The sequence below is a fragment of the Salmo trutta genome, chromosome 7 (assembly GCF_901001165.1).
Source record: "Salmo trutta chromosome 7, fSalTru1.1, whole genome shotgun sequence".
NCBI classification, from domain to species: domain Eukaryota; kingdom Metazoa; phylum Chordata; class Actinopteri; order Salmoniformes; family Salmonidae; genus Salmo; species Salmo trutta.
Window position 1 is genome coordinate 27110739 of NC_042963.1, and position 20053 is coordinate 27130791.

The 20053-nt window shown below is 41.4% G+C and overlaps 2 protein-coding genes across 2 annotated transcripts in view; one reads left to right on the forward strand and one right to left on the reverse strand.

Moving 5' to 3' along the window:
* tmem86a (transmembrane protein 86A) overlaps positions 1–17764 on the reverse strand; it is a 53197-nt gene extending 35433 nt beyond the window's left edge. Inside the window, exon 1 of the mRNA XM_029758486.1 lies at positions 17607–17764. Within this exon, the coding sequence (XP_029614346.1) occupies positions 17607–17627 (21 nt within the window). The 5' untranslated portion in view covers positions 17628–17764. The remainder of the gene's footprint in view (positions 1–17606) is intronic.
* Positions 17765–19465: 1701 nt separating this feature from the next.
* Positions 19466–20053, forward strand: part of spty2d1 (SPT2 chromatin protein domain containing 1) — a 40684-nt gene continuing 40096 nt past the window's right edge. Inside the window, exon 1 of the mRNA XM_029758482.1 lies at positions 19466–19731. The gene's annotated coding sequence lies outside the window, so the exon portion shown is untranslated. The remainder of the gene's footprint in view (positions 19732–20053) is intronic.

The window sequence follows — 20053 nt, forward strand, 5'->3', positions numbered from 1 at the left end:
TCAAAAGGCCTTCATAACATTATTATAACAGTGACATAACAGATTAGAGGCCTCCTTCTCTTCCATGCATGGAGATTCTCTGTCCCATGAAGTTTAAAACAGCAGGTGGTGAGATCTACCCAGACAACACTAACAAATTAATCTACATCCTCTTCTTATTTCATGGTTGGCACACTCAGCAGCATCTGTCAAAATGTTGAATTGACTGACTCCTTTCAGTATTCTGTTTATCTGTCTTTCTTTCTCACAGACGGCTACCGAGCCATACTTGAGAGTTTGAAGCGGAATGTGTCAAAACATTGCATTGATTGTCTCCTTTCCATCGGTCTTTCTTTCTCACAGACAGCTACTGAAGCATGTGTCAAAATGCAGCATGGAATGACTCACTTCATTTTGGCTCTGCCATCAGTGTGTGCCTGAGGGAGACTGAAAGAGATGCAGGAGACCAAATGGCACACTATTCCCTATAAAAGTATGCATTTTTATATTTACATTTTGGTCACTAAGCAGACACTCTTAGAGTGCCTTCAGAAAGTATTCAAACCCTTGACTTTTTCCACATTTTGTTTTGTTACAGCCTGAATTTAAAATTGATTATATTTAGATTTTTTTTGTCACTGGCCTACACAATGTCAAAGTGGAATTATGTTTTTGGACATTTTTACAAATTAATCAATAATGAAAAGCTGAAATGTCTTGAGCCAATAAGTATTCAACCCCTTTGTTATGGCAAGCCTAAAGTTCAGGAGTAAATATTTGCTTGACAAGTCACATAATAAAGTTGAACGAACTCTAGGGTTGAACCGATATGATTAAATCGAATATCGTGATATTTGACTGAAAATATATTGTGAAGTGCAAGACGGTATATCGTGATGGTCAAGACTATACTATATTTGAACTTTACAAATCAAAACTTGTGCCGTTTTATCAGTTAGGATGTATCAATACGTTAAATGAAGTTGCAGTATTTGGAGTAACATATCGTAGGTCTGCCCAAATGTCACCCAACCCTAACCCTCTGTGTGCAATAATTGTGTTTAACATACATTTTAAATGACTACCTAATCTCTGTAACCCACACATACAATTATCTGTAAATTCCCATAGTCAAGCAGTGAATTTCAAACACAGATTCAACCACAAAGACCAGGGTGGTTTTCCAATGCCTCGCAAAGAAGGGCAGCTATTTGTAAAACAGAAAAAGCAGACATTGAATATCCCTTTGAGCATGGTGAAGTTATTAATTACACTTTGGATGGTGTATCAATATATACAGTCACTACAAAGATACAGGCGTCCTTCCTAACTGCCGGAGAGGAAGAAACCGCTTAGAGATTAACACCATGAGGGCAATGGTGATGTTAAAACAGTTACAGAGTTTAATAGCTGTGATAGTTTTCTCTCTCCTGAGGATGGATCAACAACATTGCAGTTACTCCACAATACTAACCTAATAGACAGAGTGAAAAGAAGGAAGCCTGTACAGAATACAAATATTCCAAAACATGCATGCTATTTGCAAAAAGGCACTAAAGTAATACTGCAAAAAAAATGTGGCAAAGCAATTAACTTTTTGTCCGGGAATACAAACTGTTATGTTTGGGACAAATCCAATACAACACATTACTTAGTACCACTCCCCATATGTTCAAGCATGTTATGGGTATGCTTGTAATCATTAAGGGGAGTTTTTTTTTAAGATAAAAAAAGAAACGGAAAGGAGCTAAGCACAAGCAAAATCCTTGAGAAAAACCTGGTTCAGTCTGCTTTCCAACAGACACTGTGTCACGTGTGCTCCCTCTCCGGCCTCTAGGTCACCAGGCTGCTCGTTATGGCGCACACCTGTCACCATCATTACGCACATCAGCGCATTATGACACTCACCTGGACTCCATCATCTCCTTGATTACCTGCCCTACATATGTCACTCCCTCTGGTTCCTTCCCCAGGCGTCATGGTTTCTGTTTCTTGTCTCTGTGTGTGTGTGTGTGTGTGTGTGTGTGTGTGTGTGTGTGTGTGTGTGTGTGTTCTTGTTTTGGATTATGTTCCATTTATTTATTAAAACACTCACTCCCTGAACTTGCGTCCTGACTCTCAGCGCACATCGTTACACACTGGGAGATGAATTCACCTTTCAGCAGGACAATAACCTAAAACACAAGGCCAAATCTACACTTGAGTTGTTTACGAAGAAGACAGTGAATGTTCCTGAGTGGCCAAGTTACAGTTTTGACTTAAATCTACTTGGAAATCTATGGCAAGACCTGAAAATGGTTGTCTAGCAATGATCAACAACCGATTTGACAGTGCTTGAAGAATTTTGTAAAGAATAATGTTAAATGTTGCACAATCCAGGTGTGGAAAGTTCTTAAAGACTTACCCAGAAAGGTGCTTATACAAAGTACTGACTCTGGTGTGAATACTTATGTAAAAGGGATATTTCTGTATTTCATTTTCAATACAATTCTGAAACCATGTTTACACGTGGTCATTATGGGGTATTGTGTGTAGATCAAATGGCGTAGCAGCAAGACGTGTTTGTTTTTGTCACGTGTAAATAGTCAGCTTTTTTCTTTTTTTGTATACATTTCAATCTCTTTTTCAAATTAAATATACCTTCCTGCAACCCGCCTCACCCAACATGCTACAGATCTGCTATTTTTCTAGACCTTATAACTGGAATCTCCATCAGAAGAGAGCCTTCAGAAGCTAGCCAGCTAATTATCTCGATACTGTATATAGTCTGTCTTTTTACTGTTGTTTTATTTCTTTACTTACCTATTGTTCACCTAACACCTTTTTTTGCACTATTGGTTAGAGCCTGTAAGTAAGCATTTCACTGTAAGGTCTACACTTGTTGTATTCGGTGCACAGAATCTCCATCAGAAGCTAGCCAGCTAATTATCTCGCTACTCTATATAGCCTGTCTTTTTACTGTTGTTTTATTTCTTTACTTACCTATTGTTCACCTAACACCTTTTTTTGCACTATTGGTTAGAGCCTGTAAGTAAGCATTTCACTGTAAGGTCTACACTTGTTGTATTCGGTGCACAGAATCTCCATCAGAAGCTAGCCAGCTAATTATCTCGCTACTCTATATAGCCTGTCTTTTTACTGTTGTTTTATTTCTTTACTTACCTATTGTTCACCTAACATCTTTTTTTGCACTATTGGTTAGAGCCTGTAAGTAAGCATTTCACTGTAAGTTCTACACCTGTTGTATTTGGCGCATGTGACAAATAAACTACTAGTTATTTAGTACAGACACCAGCCGCTTTAGCCCGGATAGTCCGGATAATATCTGTCAGTCTGCACAGCGCAATATCAGCCCTGAGCATATCGGACTCCTTTTTCCCCCCACTACTTCACCGGATTCCTGACGCAAGCTCTGGACCATTACCCCGGATCATCGCAGCTAGCTAGCTGCTACCGAGTGGCTATCGTGGCTAGCGCCCCTTGTCCAGAAGCAAGCACCAGTTAGCCTCGAGCTAGGCCCATTCCCCGGCTAGCAAACAAAGTACACCAACTTCAATACCTCTCTTGCCAATTGGCCTGGACCCTTTGCCGACACGGAACCCCGCTGATCCATCACGACTGGTCTGCTGACGTATTTTGGCCGATGTGCTCTCAACCGGTCTCTGCGTTTTTGATGCCGGTGAGGACCCAGCTACTAGCCCCGGCCCGCTAACTCTCTGAGCGCTGTGTCTCCTGCTCGCCTAGCGTAGTGACGACTGCCGAGCGGCTCTATGTTTCGTCCATTGCTGCTTACTGGACCCTATGATCACTCAGCTACACAGCTGTTGCCTGCTGGACTGTTCATTAACACGGTACTTCATTTTGTTTATCTGTCGGCCCCAGCCTCAAACTCAGGCCCTGTGCGTAGTTAACTGACCCCTCACTGCCCATTCATCGCCATTTACCCATTGTTGTTGTCTTAGCTGTTTACCCGTTGTTGTCTTAGCCCTCCCAATCAACACCTGTGATTGCTTTATGTCTTCTTCTAATGTCAATATGCCTTGTATACTGTTGTTTAGGGTAGCTCTCATTGTTTTGTTTTACTGCGGAGCCCCTAGTCCTGTTCTACATGCCTTGGTTAGCTCCCTTGCCCCACCCCCTACACATACGGAGACCGCACCTAGTTTAACCTGTTATGGCTAGGGGGGAGTATTTACACGGCCGGATAAAAAACGTACCCGATTTAATCTGGTTATTACTACTGCCCAGAAACTAGAATATGCATATAATTATTGGCTTTGGATAGAAAACACCCTAAAGTTTCTAAAACTGTTTGAATGGTGTCTGTGAGTATAACAGAACTCATATGGCAGGCAAAAACCTGAGAAGATTCTGTACAGGAAGTGCCCTCTCTGACCATTCCCTGGGCTTCTTGGCTCTGTTTATTGAAAACTTAGGATCTTTGCTGTAACGTGACACTTCCTACGGCTCCCATAGGCTCTCAGAACCCGGGAAAAAGCTGAATGATGTAATTCCAGCCCCTGGCTGAAAAACATTAGCGCCTTTGGTAAGTGGTCTATCAGAGGACAATCAGACTGAGGCTCGTGCATGAGGCGACCCCATGTTTTTATTTTCTCTCTCTTTGTACTAAAACACAGATTCCCGGTCGGAATATTATCGCGTTTTTATGAGAAAAATCGCATAAAAATTGATTTTAAACAGCGGTTGACATGCTTCGAAGTACGGTAATGGAATATTTAGAAATTCTTTGTCACAAAACGCGTCGGGCGCGTAACCCTTATTTACCCTTCGAATAGTGTCTTGAACGCACGAACAAAACAGAGGATATTTGAACATAACTATGGATTATTTTGAACCAAACCAACATTTGTTATTGAAGTAGAAGTCCTGGGAGTGCATTCTGACGAAGAACAGCAAAGGTAATACAATTTTTCTTATAGTAAATCTGACTTTGGTGAGGGCTAAACTTGGTGGGTGTCTAAATAGCTAGCCCTGTGATGCCGGGCTATCTACTTAGAATATTCAAAATGTGCTTTCACCGAAAAGCTATTTTAAAATCGGACATAGCGAGTGCATAGAGGAGTTCTGTATCTATAATTCTTAAAATAATTGTTGTGTTTTTTGTGAAAGTTTATCGTGAGTAATTTAGTAAATTCACCGGAAGTTTGCGGGGGGTATGCTAGTTCTGAACGTCACATGCTAATGTAAAAAGCTGGTTTTTGATATAAATATGTACTTGATTGAACAAAACATGCATGTATTGTATAACATAATGTCCTAGGCGTGTCATCTGATGAAGATCATCAAAGGTTAGTGCTGCATTTAGCTGTGGTTTGGGTTTATGTGACATTATATGCCAGCTTGAAAAATGGGTGTCTGATTATTTCTGGCTGGGTACTCTGCTGACATAATCTAATGTTTTGCTTTCGTTGTAAAGCCTTTTTGAAATCGGACAGTGTGGTTAGATTAACGAGAGTCTTGTCTTTAAAATGGTGTAAAATAGTCATGTGTTTGAGAAATTGAATTAATAGCATTTCTAAGGTATTTGAATAACGCGCCACAGGATTCCACTGGCTGTTACGTAGGTGGGACGATTTCGTCCCACCTACCCTAGAGAGGTTAACTGGCATTTACAGAGATGCAGCCTCTCTTATCGTCACTCATTGCCTAGGTTTAACTCCCCTGTACTCGCACCCTACCATGCCATTGTCTGTGCATTATGCCCTGAATCTATCCTACCATGCCCAGAAGTCTGCTCCTTTTACTCTCTGTTCCGAACGCACTAGACAACCAGTTCTTATAGCCTTTTTCCGTACCCTTATCCTACTCCTCCTCTGTTCCTCTGGTGATGTAGAGGTTAACCCAGGCCCTGCGTGTCCCCAGGCGCTCTCATTTGTTGATTTCTGTAACCGGAAAAGACTTGGGTTCATGCATGTTAACATCAGAAGCCTCCTCCCTAAATTTGCTTTATTCACTGCTTTAGCACACTCCGCCAACCCTGATGTCCTAGCCATGTCTGAATCCTGGCTTCGGAAGGCCACCAAAAATTCGGACATTTTCATCCCCAATTACAACATTTTCTGTCAAGATAGAACTACCAAAGGGGGAGGAGTTGCAATCTATTGTAGAGATAGCCCGCAGAGTTCTGTCCTACTATCCAGGTCTAGGCCCAAACAGTTCGTGCTACTACTTTTAAAAATCAATCTCTCGAGAAATAAGTCTCTCACTGTTGCCGCTTGCTATAGACCCCCCCTCAGCTTCCAGCTGTGCCCTGGACACCATATATGAATTTATTTATTTTTATTTATTTATTTTTTATTTCCCCTTTATTTAACCAGGTAGGCTAGTTAAGAACAAGTTCTCATTTACAACTGCGACCTGGCCAAGATAAAGCAAAGCAGTTCGACACATACAACAATACAGAGTTACACATGGGATAAACAAACATACAGTCAATAATACAGTAGAAAAAGTCTATATACAGTGTGTGCAAATGAGGTAGGTTAAGGGAGGTAAGGCAATAAATAGGCCATGGTGGCGAAGTAATTACAATATAGCAATTAAAACACTGGAATGGTAGATGTGCAGAAGTTGAATGTGCAAGTAGAGATACGGGGTGCAAAGAAACAAGATAAATAAATAAATAATGACAGTATGGGGATGAGCTAGTTGGATGGGCTATTTACAGATGGGCTATGTACAGGTGCAATGATCTGTGAGCTGCTCTGACAGCTGGTGCTTAAAGCTAGTGAGGGCGATATGGGTCTCCAGCTTCAGTGATTTTTGCAGTTAATTCCAGTCATTGGCAGCAGAGAACTGGAAGGAAAGCTAAAGGAAGAATTGGCGTTGGGGGTGACCAGTGAGATATACGTGCTGGAGCGCGTGCTACGGGTGGGTGTTGCTATGGTGACCAGTGAGCTGAGATAAGGCGGTGCTTTACCCCCTCTTCAAAGGGGGTGACACTCTAGACCCAACAGACCAATATCCATCCTGTCCTGCCTTTCTAAAGTCTTCGAAAGCCAAGTGAACAAACAGATCACCGACCATCTCCAATCCCACCGTACCTTCTCCGCTATGCAATCCGGTTTCCGAGCTGGTCACGGATGGTGAGCTGGCCACGCTCAAGGTCCTAAACGATATCATAACCACCATTGATAAAAAAAACAGTACTGTGCAGCCATCTTCGACGACCTGGCCAAGACTTTCGACTCTGTCAATCACCGTATTCTTATCGGCAGACTCAACAGCCTTGGTTTCTCTAATGATTGCTCGCCTGGTTCACCAACTACTTCTCATATAGAGTTCAGTGTGTCAAATCAGAGGGCCTGTTGTCCGGACCTCTGGCAGTCTCTATGGGGTGCCACAGGGTTCAATTCTCGGGCCGACTCTCTTCTCTGTATATATCAATGATGTCGCTCTTGCTGCTGGTGATTCTCTGATCCACCTCTACGCAGACGACACCATTCTGTATACATCTGGCCCTTCTTTGGACACTGTTAACAAACCTCCAAACGAGCTTCAATGCCATACAACACTCCTTCCATGGCCTCCAACTGCTCTTAAACGCCAGTAAAACTAAATGCATGCTCTTCAACCAATCACTGCCTGCACCCGCCCGCCCGCCTAGCATCACTACTCTGGACGGTTCTGACTTAGAATATGTGGACAACTATAAATACCTAGGTGTCTGGCTAGACTGTAAACTCTCCTTCCAGACTCAAATTAAGCATCTCCAATCCAAAGTTAAATCTAGAATCGGCTTCCTATTTCGCAACAAAGCCTCCTTCACTCATGCTGCCAAACGTACCCTCGTAAAACTGACTATCCTGCCGATCCTTGACTTTGGCGATGTCATTTAAAAAATAGCCTCCAACACTCTACTCAGCAAATTGGATGCAGTCTATCACAGTTTTGTCACCAAAGCCCTATACACTACCCACCATTGCGACCTGTATGCTCTCGTTGGCTGGTTCTCGCTACATATTCGTCGCCAAACCCACTGGCTCCAGGTCATCTATAAGTATTTGCTAGGTAAAGCTCCGCCTTATCTCAGCACACTGGTCACTATAGCAACACCCACCCGTAGCACGCGCTCCAGCAGGTATATTTCACTGGTCATCCCCAAAGCCAACATCTCCTTTGGCCGCCTTTCCTTCCAGTTCTCTGCTGCCAATGACTGGAAAGAATTGCAAAAATCACTGGAAGTTGGAGACATATCTCCCTCGCTAACTTCAAGCATCGGCTGTTAGAGCAGCTTACCGATCGCTGCAGCTGTACACAGTCCATCTGTAAATAGCCCATCCAACCAACTACCTACCTCATCCCCATATTTGTTTTTTCTGCTCTTTTGCACACCAGCATTTCTACTCGCACATCCTCATCTGCACATCAATCACTCCAGTGTTAATTGCTAAATTGTAATTACTTCGCTACTATTGTCACGACTTCCGCCAAAGTCGGTCCCTCTCCTCGTTCGGGCGGCATCCGGCGTCACCGGTCTTCTAGCCATCCCTGCTCCACCTTTCATTTTCCATTTGTCTTGGTTTTCCGCACACCTGGTTCACATTCCCTCATCTGACTATATGTATATATATATCCCTCTGTTCCCCCCATGTCTGTGTGTGGAATTGTTTGTTTGTTACGTGTGGTTCGCGTCAGGCTGGTTTGCGCCAGGAATGTGTTTGACCCGTGTGTTTTGTTTATTGTACCGTTTGTGTACTTTGGGTGTTATCGCTGTTTTCCTTGGGCATGAATAAAGTGCGCCTGTTATCACCCATCTCTGCTCTCCTGCACCTGACTTACCTTCAACCAGTTGCGCACATTGTGACAACTTTTGCCTATTTATTGTCTTACCTCCTTACTTAATTTGCACACACTGTATACAGATTTTCTATTGTGCTATTAACTATACATTTGTTTATCCCATGTGTAACTCCGTGTTGTTGTTTTGTCGCACTGCTTTGCTTTATCTTGGCCAGGTCGCAGTTGTAAATGAGAACTTGTTCTCAACTATCCTACCTGGTTAAATAAAGGTGAAATGAAAAATTATCAATTTTGAAGTCAAGGGGTATGAATACTTTCTGAAGGCATTGTGTCCGGAGCGACTTACAGACATTCAACTAAAGTAGATAAGACAAACACAATTAACGTATTTCTTCATTTGGGATGCAAATGATGTGAACCACCATACCATCATCCACCCGTTTTCATGATCGAAATGCAAACAAAAGCAGTTTGCCGATACAACATTGAAAGCGTCTTACTACATGGTTTATTGGTAATCTAGACCAGCTCTTGTTTCCCACTGAAGAATCATATGTTTATGATACAGGAATAGGCTTCAGACTTGAGATACAGTATTTATGCCGCATGAAAGTGTAGTGGCACATTTGTTGTGCTGGGAGACCCATCTAAAGCTCTTCAAATGTTCTTGTGACCAACCAAAATAACACCAAAACCAATTTCTCTTTCTTCAGACTTCAACCTAAGAGTAAGCTAGCTGAAACCCACCATTTGGGAAAACACAATACTTTTGTGATGTGAAAGCAATGTTTCTAGCTCAGCAAGACAGTACAAACTGATCTGGGTCCAGTTTACCACTTTTACACCGCGACCCAAAAGGACTCAGCATTGGCTCCGGATCCATTATTAGGAAACACTACAACCGCGTGCATGTTGGGGCAGTCGTAATAAAGTCCCATCATGCCATCTTAGCATTCTGGTTCATCTGGCACTATGGTGATGAGTATCAGAAACATGACACACACACACACTCTCTCTCTCTCCCTTTCATCATACCCATCTTGGCAAAGGGAGCACAACAGAGGTACAAATACGGCCAGTGGGTCGTATTACTACCATGTTTATTATGATATCCTATACTGAATTAGATCTTTCCATAACACAGTGCACACCCAGGTCACATTAGAATGAGAGCAGGGGGACAATACTACAATATAAAATGCTCTGCTTTCAGCAACCAAAAGACAAAAACTTTGACAGTGGTTCCAAAGAAAACACTGTACAGTAAATTATAATAAGTTACTTTTATGCATTGTGTAGCCTAACAACACTATTAAATACTTGTAACACACATAATATAACTTGTTACCGTATTGACACTTGACTAGTATTGCACTGTTCATAGGTGCAAAGAGAAAAGAGGGATGGCGCTGCATGGCGCCGGAGGAGATGGCTGCCGTTTTACCAATTATTTTGTACATAACGTTTCTGTCACCGTCTCTTATGACCGAAAAGAGCTTCTGGATATCAGGACAGCGATTACTCACCTCGTACTGGATTTTTTTCTTTAATGAGTCGGACACAAAAGGATTTACTTTAGACACCTGACAAGGCCCAAATCCCCGTCATTCGCATGAAGAAGAGACAGAGATATTGGGGACGTAGGTCGGGGTGCCTTGTAAGGATCCGACAGCGAGTGCGTAATCCGCCTCTACCATCAGTCCTATTAGCCAACGTGCAATCATTGGATAATAAAATGGATGACCTCTGATCAAGACTATCCTACCAACGGGACATTAAAAAACTGCAATATCTTATGTTTCACCGAGTCGTGGCTGAACGACAACATGGATAACATACAGCTGGCTGGGTTTTCGGTGCATCGGCAAGACAGAACAGCTGCCTCTGGTAAGACAAGGGGTGGCGGTCTGTGTCTATTTGTAAATAACAGCTGGTGCACAAGATCTAATATTAAGGAAGTTTCAAGGTTTTGCTCACCTGAGTATCTGATGAAAAGCTGTAGACCACACTATTTACCAAGAGTTTATCTATATTTTTCGTAGCAGTCTATTTACCACCACGAACCGATGCTGGCACTAAGAAAGCACTCAACAAGCTGCATAAGGCCATAAACAAAGAAGAAAATGCTCATGGCCGGGGACTTTAATGCATGGAAACTTAAATCCGTTTTACCTCATTTCTACCAGCATGTTACATGTGCAACCAGAGGGAAAAAAAACTCTAGACCACCTTTACTCCACACACAGAGACGCATACAAAGCTCTGGCTCACCATTAATTTGGCAAATAACCAGAACTCTATCCTCCTGATTCCTGTTTACAAGCAAATACTAAAGCAGGAAGTACCAGTGACGCGCTCAATACAGAAGGTCAGATGGTGCAGATGCTAAGCTACAGGACAGTTTTGCTAGCACAGACTGGAATATGTTCCGGGATTCTTCCAATGGTATTGAGGAGTACACCACCTCAGCCACTGGCTCATCAATAAGTGCATCGAGGACGTCGCCCACACAGTGACCGTACATGCATATCCCAACCAGAAGCCATGGATTACAGGCAACATCCACACTGAGCTAAAGGGTAGAGTTGCCGCTTTCAAAGAGCAGGACTCTAACCCGGACGCTTATAAAGAAATCCCGCTATGCCTTCAGACGAACCATCAAACAGGCAAAGCGTAAATACAGGACTCGTACTACACCGGCTCCAAACGCTCGTCGGATGTGGCAGGGCTTGCAAACAATTACAGACTACAAAGGGAAACACATCCGCGAGCTGCCCAGTAACACAAGCCTACCAGACAAGCTGAATGACTTCTATGCTCGCTTCGAATCAAGCAACACTGAAGCATGCATGAGAGCATCAGCTGTTCCGGATGACTGTTTGATCACGCTCTCCGTAGCTGATGTGAATTAGACCTTTAAACATGTCAACATTTACACGGCCGCAGGGCCAGACGGATTACTAGGACGTGTACTCCGAGCATGCGATTACCACCTGGGATGTGTCTTCACTGACATTTTCAACATGTCCCTGACCGAGTCTGTAATACCAACATGTGTCAAGCAGACCACCATAGTGCCTGTGCCCATGAACACCAAGGTAACCTGCCTAAATGACTACCGACCGGTAGTTCACACGTCTGTAGCCATGAAGTGCTTTGAAAGGCTGGTCATGGCTCACATCAACACCATTATCCCAGAAACCCTAGACCCACTCTAATTTGCATACCACCCCTGCAGATGACGCCATCTCTATTGCACTCTACACTGCCCTTTCCCACCTGGACAAAAGGAACACCTACTGAGAATGCTATTCATTGACAACAGCTCAGCGTTCATCACAATAGTATCCTCAAAGCTCATTACTAAGCTAAGGACACTGGGACTAAACACCTCCCTCTGCCACTGGATCCTGGACTTCCTGACAGCCGCCCCCCACATCACTGGGGCCAAGCTTCCTGCCATCCAAGACCTCTATACCAAGCTATACCATAGACTGTTCTCTCTGCTATTGCACGGCAAGCGGTACCGGAGCGCCAAGTCTAGGTCCAAGAGGCTTCTAAACAGCTTCTACCCCCAAGCCATAAGACTCATGAACAGCTAATCAAACGGCTACCCAGACTGTTTGCATTGTCCCCCCCTTTTTACACTGCTGCTAGTATCTGTTTATTATCTATGCATAGTCACTTTACCTCTACCTACATGTACATATTACCTCAACTAAACTGTGCCCCCGCACAATGACTCTGTACCTGTACCCACTGTATATAGCCTCATTACTGTTATTTTATTGTTGCTCTTTAATTATAGATTTTTCTTTTTTCTTCTTTTATACTTCAGTTTATTTTAGTAAATACTTTCTTAAAAACTTTTTCTTAACTGCATTGTTGGTTAAGGGCTTGTAAGTAAGCATTTCATTAAGGTCAACAACTGTTGTTTTTGGCGCAATGGACAAATACAATTTTATTTTATTTGTTTTGATGTATTCATTGCTGTTACAATAATATGTGTAATAACACTTTTCACACTTGCGATACACTTCATGTAATATGTTACTGTTTTAACACTTACAGACTAGTATAGCGCAGTTAATAGGTTCACAGAAAGGGTTATTCACTTAAACCACTTAAACCGTTGGACTCGTCAAGACAAATAACATTTTGACAAGAGGATGACCTCACCCGTATGCCAAATGGCCACAGAGAAAAAGGCAGTGATAGACTACATTCTCTCTCCTGGTAACTTAAGGCATAACAACAGGTTCACAATCAGTGCCAGCTTTGGTGCTTGGCCCATAATTTATAGGTGTTAGGACAGCATAAGGTAAGGGTAGCTGATCCTAGATCATTCATAAAGGACAAGATTCGCAGGAGAACTGGGTTCCTTATTTGACAGAGTTGTTTTTGTTCAGGGAAAGTATGCAGCCTCGGCCTACCACACAGAGACCAATTAAGGTGCATTAATTGAGGAATAAACTGAATGTGCAAGAAACAGCTGCCATTTGAGGAAAATGGAAACTCAATAACAAGGCTTTAATGCCAAATGAAGCACTATCAGGGTCCTTCAGTAAGACTTTAAGTCTGTTAGTCTAGTCATCTTATATGCTAAAGCAGGTAATGTTATTCTATCTGGCCACCACCCCAAGCTGTCACCAGTTGAGACTGGGAGTAGGCCTAACCACACACACACTGCTAATACAATGATACTGTACATGAGGAGTGTAGCAGTAGCATGGCAGTATAGCATGTAGTGATTAGATATTTTAAAATGAAACTTAGGGGTTAGGAGAATATTGTTATTTAATTCATTCTCTACAATCACAATCATATTACATCAAATGTTATTGGTCACATACACATGGTTAGCAGATGTTATTGAGAGTGTAGTGAAATGCTTGTTCTTTGTGTTCCGACAGTGCAGCAATATCTAACAAGTAATCTAACAATTCCACAACAACTACCTTATACACACAAATCCAAGTAAAGGGATGGAATAAGAATATATACATATAAATATATGGATGAGCAATGACTGACCGGCATAGGCAAGATGCAATAGATGGTATAAAATACAGTATATACATATGGGATGAGTAATGCAAGATATGTAAACATCATTATTAAAGTGCCATTAATAAAGTGACTAGTGATCCATTGTATGTAGTCTGTATGTAGGCAGCAGCCTCTCTGTGTTAGTGATGGCTACAATATCAATTATATGAAATCAGCTTGTTCCTTTCAACTGTTTTTATATGCAGACGATTCAGCTCTTTTGGTCTCTCACAAAGTATGGTTGAGAGCCAGCTTAGTGCAGAACTGACGAGTATCAGTAACTGGCTGTCAGACAACAAGCAGTTTCTTCATTTTGGGAAAATAGATTACATTTTATTTGGATTTAAGATCAGGCTAGGTAGATCACCAGGCTTTAGAGTCACGATTGGTGACACAGAGTTTACAGCCAAGAACTGTGTTAAATACTTAGGCTGTGAACTAGACAGGTTCCTCACAGGGGAGAGTATGTGGCAGAAAGTGATTGCCAAAGTCAACTAGGAAGTGACATTTCTGGCCAGAAAAGCCACATTTGTAGATAAAGGGAACTTGAAAAAACAGCAGTTAGTGCTACCTCATTTGGACTGTGTGCACTACCTGGTACAGTAGTTCCCCGAGTTCATCAAGAACAAGCTACAGACATCTCAAAATAAAATGTCATGGGTCATTCTGAATCTTAGCCCTCTGGGTCATGTTGGGAAAGGGGGATACCTAGTCAGTTGTCCAACTGAATGTATTCAACTGAAATGTGTCTTCCGCATTTAACCCAACCCCTCTGAATCAGAGAGGTGTGGGAGGCTGCCTTAAATCGACATCCACGTCTTCAGCGGCCGGGGAACAGTGGGTTAACTGCCTTGCTCAGGGGCAGAACAACAGATTTTTACCTTTTCAGCTCGGTCCTTCTCAGTTAGTTCAGTGAACTACAGTGGCTATCAGTTAATAAAAGGGTAATTTAGCTGAAGCTGGGATTGGCCCATAAAATCGTGTATGTTACAGCCCCCCAGTATCTAAAGAACTATCTTACTACTGTCAGGGACTCCTACGCCATGAGAGGCGGTGCCAGAGATTTTGTGCCACCTCGATTCAAGAGTGGTACTGGCCAGAACATGTTTTTATATACGGCAGTGGTAGAGTGGAACAAACTCCCGGCTGAGATAAAAACTGTTTTTGCCAGTCTTAAATTCAAACACTCCTGCAAGGCTTGGTTAATGATGAGATAGCCTCCTAGCCAAGTATAAATACACTCTGCGCTAGTGGAGTGATTTGTTAGATGTGTATATTAGCTTTTTTGTATATATCTTAATATGTGGACATTTTATATTATTGAATGTATGGCACAGAGTGCCCAGGTCCATTGTTTTGCCCTGCTGCCACTTGCCTCAATTTTGGATGTCCCCATTGAAATGCATGACATAATTTTCAATGGAGCAGTCCACAACACTACGTTGGGGGTGCAGCATTAGGCTGCAGTGCATTGTCTTTACCGCATGTGTTCAATATTTTCTGTGTGTTGCTTTACCATGTGGTGGTACAAACGGAAGTACACACACAGACTCAAACTAGCTAGCTTTTAGCGAGTTGAAAAGCAAAGTACATGTGCGTCAAATACGGAAAATGCAGGCTAGACATGCGGCAAAACAAAACTCATATGCATCTGGTGGACATCGGACAGGATGTGAACGATAGTTCAGCCAGCTAACGGTAGCCGCTAAACTAATAGCGACCAGTATAGGCTTGATGGGCTAGCGATTGCAGTTACTCTAAAAATACTACTCTGTAATATATAACACTTGGGTTGGGAGATGGCCCTTAGACCATATAAACGGAGGAGAAAAGAAACCACGTTATTACCTTAGAGGAGCTATAAATCAATAAGTTCAAAGCAGAATATTAGCTTGCACCCTTTTGTCTTATATTATTCCATGGGCTAGCCTGTTTAAGCAGCAAACCCAGGCATCTCTAAGGCAAGATTGCTAACTGTTTTCACTCAATCAATTAACACATTTTAAATGTACAATTTCAACATAAAAGGTGTTCAGATTTCGACTAAAATTGTCTTTAGATAATGTGCTTGTGTAAATGTCATACTTGTTTTAACAGAATAATGAAAAATGAGGCAGGAGGAAATGTTTACCGTTCACAGTTTCTCCTTCGAGTGTTGAGGGGAGACACAAAACGCTGTTCCCAAATAATAGTGTAAAACTCAGCCCAAATAATAGTGTATTACAACAATATCAAAATATCAAAACGTGTGAGATTTGGATAGTTTTTAAATTACATTTGCATTTTTGTGATTGAGCTGCCGCTAATTTCCAGAGCGACTTACATTATTGCATTCCTCTTAAAATAGCTAGGTGAGACAACAGCATAGCACCATCGTAGAAGGCACCTTTTTCCTCGACAAAGTAGGTATCAGTAAGTCCAGTGATAGTAGGAAAAAATACATGTACATTTAAAAAATGAATATATATATATATAAAATGAATATATATATTCAATACATGCATTGAACAAAACAAATATGTTCCGAACACATTTTGCATGATGAAAATACATAGGCCTATCAATAATATAATTTTTGGTATGGAGCTGTGACATTTATATAGGTTATTAAAATATATGACAATATATTTTAAAATGTATGTCACTTTATATGGCTTTTTTTGCCTTATCTCAGACTTATTTTTCTACTGTATGTTTGTTTTACTCCATGTGTACCTCTGTGTTGTTGTATGTGTCGAACTGCTTTGCTTTATCTTGGCCAGGTCGCAATTGTAAATGAGAACTTGTTCTCAACTTGCCTACCTGGTTAAATAAAGGTGAAATAAATAAAATAAAAAATAAGAGTTAAAAATATATATATATATATTTATCTGTCACGTTTTTTCGTATGGGCACACGAGCCCTTGTCAACAGAATATATTTATGTCTCTATTTTAAATACATTTACAGTAATTATCATGTTAACTGAAATAGGGATTTAGAAGGAAAGTTTAGAGGCTCGGTAGAGTGGTGAAAAGGTATAGCAAAGCCACAACGGGACAGCTCTTCAGTGCATCCGTTACTGGAGGGTACAGGAAAAAAATACAAATAGTTCAGTCACATGATAGGTTTCGGTTTTGGAACAGTTTAGAAAGGACTAAGACAAAGAAAAATTCGAGACGAAAAAAATACGATCACGCATGTCTGTCGAAAAAATATTCATGGGCTTATTAGGCTATTTACGTTTATGCTTGGAAAATGATGATTTGCCTCTACAATCAAGGCAGATTTGTTTTGAAGTGGTAGCTACTACAACAACTGATCATCACATCGTCAAAGAGATACCGCATTGCATCAATAGACCACCGGCAATGAATTGCGTGGGCATCTGTCTGGTCTAGTATTACCGAAACCCTAAAATGCATGCCGAGTTCTCTCAGCTCATTGTATGGATCATTATCACCCTCTGCACATCCATAGAGGCAGAATGAATAACGAGCATTTTGTGGCTGACAATCGCGAAATAAACACGGACATGCTTTCATGATCACGTGCTGTACTGTAGGCCTATTTAGGGTAAACTCGGTCCTATGTGCGCCTGTGGTATTATAATGCTCGTCATTGGAGGAAAAACGAAACATACAAGACAGGCCTATAGCCTACCCGTCACACTGACAAGCAAGACATACAACCCCTGTAGAGCTAACGAGCTTTCCTTTATCTCTATTAGCCCAGGCCTTCAAATCAACACTGATCAAATCTGAATATATTCTTAATGGCACATTTTGATTTAAATGCCCATATTTCTACGTGTGACATCAAATAGCCAAACTTACCACTGTCACTGGCGAAACCATCTCTCAATCGATCACTGTAGTATATATTCGCAAAGCAACTGGAGATTGCGACGCTGAGCTGCGGCCGTTTTACCGCACTGTACGGTTCACTAAAATTGCTGTAGTCTTTCTTTGTGATGCGTATTGTTTTGGTCCCTTTTCGGGGCATACTGGCATAAGGGGAGGAGGCAAACCGACCATAATTGTAGGTGGAGATAGACTCTTTAGGCACCGATAGGGTGTAGTTAAAATATCCGACCAATGAACAGACAGGAACAAAAAAAGAGGCAAGGTTAAGAGAATATAAACGCCCCTTTTAATACGAGACCGCTGTTTACCTATCGAAGCAGATGGCCTGTATTTACATATTGTCTAATTACACATTTCACTTTGGTACACTATCTCTGTACATTTACATTGTGGTAACATTGTTCCATTGTAGACAATGATGAACAACACACTCGTCATTTTGTCTCGTGCGCTGTGCATCTAACTATTTTTTTTAACAGTCTTTTCTGCATTAGTAACAAAGTGGGAACTGGGACTTTACCACCATTGTAGCGCCATTGAGACCATCTCTATTTTGAAGTAGTCAATTTTCCTTTTCTACTATTTCTATGAGTTGGCAGACAAGTTGAAAGGGTGCATAGCTAGTGACGGCTAGTGTGTTGTTTGAACAGGTATAAAGCCAATTGGTTGGTGATTTACTGCCACCTACAGTTATTCAGTGTTTGCTCACGAGTATAATTCATTGGTTGATACCCCTGATGACCCGGATGGAATTATGTGATCCTTCCTTCACCCATAGGAAGGCTCACCCAGTTGAATACTTTAAAATGGTGCAAGCCCTCAATGTCAATGCCATAACGGGTTTTCTCCATCCTCTATTTAACTCTAAGGTGGTAAATTCCCACTTCACACTTGGTTACTAACGCAGCATATGGGCACGTTCCTATGCCCAGACATTGCTGACGCATGCTAGATCTTATGTGCATAGATAGGTATCTTACATATCAGCTAATTACATCATATGTTATAGCAACCTGGTGCCCGACCATTGATCCCGGATTACACAGATTCAAACTTTTCTGTTTGACGGAAATTGTGTTCTGAAATCTGTTGACGGTGGTCATACACTAGCTAGCTAGCTACACCGCACCTCTTTGAATAAGCAAGACCTGGCAATAAATAAGGTCGTGAGCTCGGACATTTTCCTTCAGAATAAAAGTCATGTAATAAACATAACTATACGCTCGGAATTTCCCCTTCAGAATAAAAGTCCTGTAATGAATATGGTAAAAATGATACAAATGGAAATGTTCAAAACTCGTAAGATTTTATTAAGCAATGTTAGCTGACTTAGAATTATGTTTAACAATATCAAAAAAGGAAAAAAGTTAAAAGGCTTGATAGCACAAATAATATTATAGCATTGACAATATTGTTAACGGCATAAAAGGGAAACTTCAACACTAGACATTATTTGTGTTGTGTTTTTCCAGTTTGTCTACATAATTATGAGTAATGAGAGGGTGTTTCAAACATAATTATGCAGTGTAGCAGTATTTTTTTATTTTTGGGCTGGGAGAGTTCAACCAATGGCGTCATTGGTTGATTGAGCCTGCTGTCTGATCTTAAAGGAATGGAGTTATGTTTTGTAGCAATTATTGTGGCCTTTGTGTTTTGCATATTGCACGCTCACTTGAGTAGATATGGTTGTCTTTGTTCAATAAAGCCATTGGACTTGTCTCAACGATGTTCCTATCTGCCACGACATTGCAGGATATCTAGGTTGACTCATTTTCCCTGGCTTTTGTAAAGACTACAGTCTGACGAGAGCCATACTTCCTTGTTCCCACCCTCGAACACAGGTGTTTCAAAACAAGGGTGGTACTAGTTTACAGGTTCACTCTCTATCCAAGACTGCTAAATAATTAGCTACAATGGCTGTTTATGATGATTCCTTTTTCCAAGAAGAGCTGGATGACATTTTTATTTATTTATGTTCTTTTAGATAGGAACATAAAGCCATATTTATTTGAGCTGGAATACACTGAAGAGGAGCAAGCAGCTGTGGCAGCCTAGACCAGCAGGACCAGGACTCAGGAGGATAAATGACAAATGAGTAAGTTGTTTTGCTGTCGGCAGCTAGCTAGCAATATTATCTCTCTTTTAACCGAGACAGTGTTGTTCAGTACAGTACAATTTGGGGATCGATTCCGCCATAACGGGGCTTGCAAGAACCCCTACAAGCCAAGTTTAGATAACTGTGTTGTTTGCTATACCTAAAAGTGACTTTAGTATAACGTTATCGCTAGCTAACTAGCCTAGCTAGCCTCAGTGCTTCTCATTATGAGCAAAACTGTATAAATGTTTTGATGATGATGATGATGGTGGATAGTAAAGGAATTACTTTGGCTTGATGACTCATATTAGTCTTAGAGTAA